Source organism: Gavialis gangeticus, unplaced genomic scaffold (genome assembly GCF_001723915.1).
Source record: "Gavialis gangeticus isolate Ggan-Ray unplaced genomic scaffold, GavGan_comp1, whole genome shotgun sequence".
Classification (NCBI taxonomy): domain Eukaryota; kingdom Metazoa; phylum Chordata; order Crocodylia; family Gavialidae; genus Gavialis; species Gavialis gangeticus.
Window position 1 is genome coordinate 48478382 of NW_017728998.1, and position 3774 is coordinate 48482155.

The following is a 3774-nucleotide window of genomic DNA, read 5'->3' on the forward strand; positions in this document are numbered from 1 at the left end:
AAAGTCTGTGAGGGAGTGTGGCTGTGTGTTGTGGGGCAGAGGGTATGTTGGGGATTGTGTGGTGTTTGTGGGGTCTGGGTGTGTGGCTTTGGAACACACTGTCTTTTCCTGTAGTCAACTCAGGTAATACTGCAGGGGTGTGTGTGTGTGTGTGTGGTATTTGTGGGGTGAGGGAAAGTGGAAGGGGGTGGGACCCCCTCACACTCCTCCCAGGGTGCAGCAGCAGGCAGGGGCACTGGTGCCTGACTCTGTGCTCCTTGCCACAATGTGTAGCGCTGGCAGAGCCAGGTACCAGGGCCGAGCATAAGCGCTGCAGCTGCTGCCCCCACTGCCTGCCAGGGCTGCTTGCCATAGCAGGAGTGTGGGAGGGGTCCCCGTACCTCCCCCCACTCCCTCACACCCACACCCTGTCCAGCCAAGCTCTGCACTGCCCAAACCCCTCTGGGTGTGGGCTCCACGCTGCCACCAGCCCCAGCCCCAGACTCACGCTCCCGCCCAACTGCAGCCCTGCCCCTGCCATTCCCTCCCCCCCCCCACACACACACACACGCTTCCCCACCTGCTGCCTGGAGAAAGTAGGACATGGGGGAAGCCTTCAGCAGCAGCCTTGCCCAGTGCTGGCTGGGCCAGGCCCTTCCGCCCACGAGGGTGGGAGTGAGACATAATAAGGTAGGTTGGGGACAGGTGTAGGCGCTTCGCTCCCACTTGTGTGGGTGGAACTGCTGGGTGGGGTACAATTCGTTGGTGGGCGCCATGGGCTGGATGAAAGTGCCTGGTGGACTGGATCTGGCTTGCAGGCTGTATTTTGCCCGCCCCTGCCTTATGCAGAGCATCTTTACAGGGTTGGATTTCACTCCAGAAAAGTCTGAGTATAGATTCAACTGCCTTTTCTGTCCTGGTCCCATCTCATTACTCCATCTGTGTTCCTCCACGGTAGCTTAGAAGAGTGGTAACTTCCTGGAATCCTGCTCATATTTTGGTATAATCAGTGCAATCCCTAATAGCAGCAGTTCAGTGTGTATTACTCCAAACACTTAGAAATCTGTATTACTTCACTTACTCCAAACACTTAGAAATCTGCACTTCAGGCAGGCTTCCCACCAGCTGTCTGCAGCCTTCATCTCCAAGGCGGTTACCTGACAAACTGAGGCATTTCCAGTTAGAGAAGGTCATTTTGAACAGCATAACTGGTAATAAAATCTATTGTCTTTCCTGGACTTCAGTCTTCCCTTCCCTGTCCCTGCATGAAGTGACTTCAAGAGGGAGTCACCCCTCTCCCTCACACTGCTTCTGTGTCAGGACCAGACACAGGCATGGGCAAACCAGGAGGCCATCGCAGGCCTGGACAGAAAGACGGCCTGATAATGGTAATTTTTTTTCCATTGCCTGATTATTATTATCATTATCTCTGGTGAAGCGGGGGCCTACTACTAAAAGTTCGCCCAGGCCACTATGAGTCTAGGTACAGTACTGTTCTCTGTGGCCTGTATGTTAAAGCACCTGAAGATGGGATGTGAGCCACAGGAATCACATTAGCAGGTGGCTCCAGACTTGAGGGAAAGGAGGGAAATTAAAACTCTCTAATCCAGTCAACCAGAGGGCTGAGGTTTGGGATATCTCTTATATGGAGTGGGTAAATCATTTTGTAGTGTTTTTTCTGGAATTTCCTGAAGCCTGTGTGTTAAAAGGGAATCTTCAGAGCCAGGCCCTGACTGGCTCCATATGTACAACAGAAGCAAGGCAGGGTTTGATGGTCACCATGAAGCAGAAAAGTGTGGAGGTTTGTTATGGTGGTGCTCCTCTTTTCTCTGGCAAAGCTGGATAGCCTTGGGAAGATGAAAGGAGGCTGCACCCAGAAGGTGTAACAGGCAGACTTCCCATCCATGTCAGAGAGGACTAGAAGCTGTGTTTTCTGAAAGATCAGTGCCTCCAGGAGATCCGTCAGAAGGGTACATTTGCCTCTGGCCCATGAGACATTTCTAGTTACATTTCCCTAGAGCCAGACTCTGGAATTTTTAAAGGGCTCAAGGGAGTCAAGCACACAATTCCTATTGAATTTTATGGAAAATCCCCACCCAAGGCCCCAGTATGTCACAACTGGAAGAAGTATGTCCCTCCCTCTGAGGTGAGAAACTTCAAATCAGCCTCATTGTGTAATGTTCCCTTTCCCGCAGCCTCTGAAGCAAGATCAAGTGGAAGGGAACAAGGCTTTCTCTGATACATACTCCACTTCAGACAGCTGGGAGCAGCCCCTGAGAACAGCAGTGATCTCCTCTGTATGGTGTGAATCAAGGCTGCAATCTTGTAATCTATGAGGAGGAAAATTCAATTTAATAAGCAAACAGAAGACAAACAGGGCATCTAACATCTTCCAATAGGCAACACTGTCATCTTTCAATAGACAATGGAGACTGAGTGGGAATTCACATCTAAGATAAATGCCACTGCCATTTTTCAATGAAACTCAGGTGAAAATTTTTCAACCAGCTCCTCCCAATTTACAAATGGTAACACTAGGACCCTGAGAGGTAGGAAAATGTGAGGAATAATAAAATATTACTTTGTGTTATTTTTATTTTTCTGGTTTTTTTCCATTCCATAACACTTTGTTCTTACATATGAGAAAGGGACCATCAAAGTCCCCACTCTATCGTCTCTGTTATTTTGTGTAATTTTATGATTTGATTCCAATCAAGATGACCAGCCCATGCCCTGTCACAGGGAGGTGAGGGGAAGAAAGCTGGCTGCATCCCAAACAGAGAGCTCCATCCCACCACAGGTGTGGGCTCTGATGGACTCGTTCCATGGCATGGAGATATTGTCATACAAACTATGTCATGTGATATCACAACAGTTTATTGTAAAAGTAAGTCTGGTAAGCCCAACTCACAGTAACGAGGGATCAGAGAGAGGCTGGGATTTTATATTTTTAACTCAAGTACCCAACTGTATTTCAAATAGCTTTTAAATAATGACACAAAAATCACACTTGCATATACCAATCAACATGATATCACTCTATTCCTGTGAGGACCCTCTCACCTGAAGATCCAAGCTCATTGATACATGTTCTTAGATTAGTTCAAATGATTGGGTTGGAGACAAGCAGAACAGGGAACCAAGTTTGGCTTTTACTGGGCAGTTCTCAGATTTATCTTTCTCTAGCCTCACAGAGATTCAAATTTTGAAACTGGGTGGTGAGGCTATGGAATCTAATGAATGGGGCAAAGCCTAGCAAAAAGGACACTGGCCACCATCCTGGCTCTGTGACTTTTAGTGAGTCACTACATCGCTTGGTGCCCGAGTTTCTCTTTCCATATTATGTCTATAAGACTTTGGTACAGTATTGTGGCAACCAGTTGACATATCAGGAGGAGTATTTTCAGTGTATTTTTGTAAACAACCCACACGTTGAATGTGGAGCCTGTGAAACTTGCTGCACTAATACAAATGAACACGGGAGATCAGACCCTGCTGCTATTTCTGACCCTGTATTCTCTTTCTGACAATGACCAGCACTAGTCATTCTAGAGAAAGGTAACAGAAGCTGGAAGTAGGTACTTATAGACTAACCAATCCCCAAGGAAAATTCCTTCCTAACTCCCTCAGTAAGAGGCTGGCTTTTGCTCTGCAAAAGAAAGGTTTTCCTTCCTTCCACAATATTAGACTTAAAATATCTTTACTGCCGTAACTGCACATCTTCTCAATGGCCATAAATGACCTTCCCCTTCCCTTCCTGCTAAGTCAGGGGTAGGCCGGAGTGCCGAAAAACCC

At 47.7% G+C, this 3774-nt stretch overlaps 1 protein-coding gene across 1 annotated transcript in view; it reads right to left on the bottom strand.

Annotated features, from left to right (window-relative positions):
* The window catches only part of NLRC5 (NLR family CARD domain containing 5), a 127859-nt gene that overhangs the window by 78963 nt on the left and 45122 nt on the right, over positions 1-3774 (bottom strand). The window contains exons 11-12 of the mRNA XM_019505888.1: positions 2226-2309; positions 1061-1144 (exon numbers count right to left, since the gene is read on the bottom strand). Of these exons, the coding sequence (XP_019361433.1) occupies positions 1061-1144; positions 2226-2309 (168 nt within the window). The remainder of the gene's footprint in view (positions 1-1060; positions 1145-2225; positions 2310-3774) is intronic.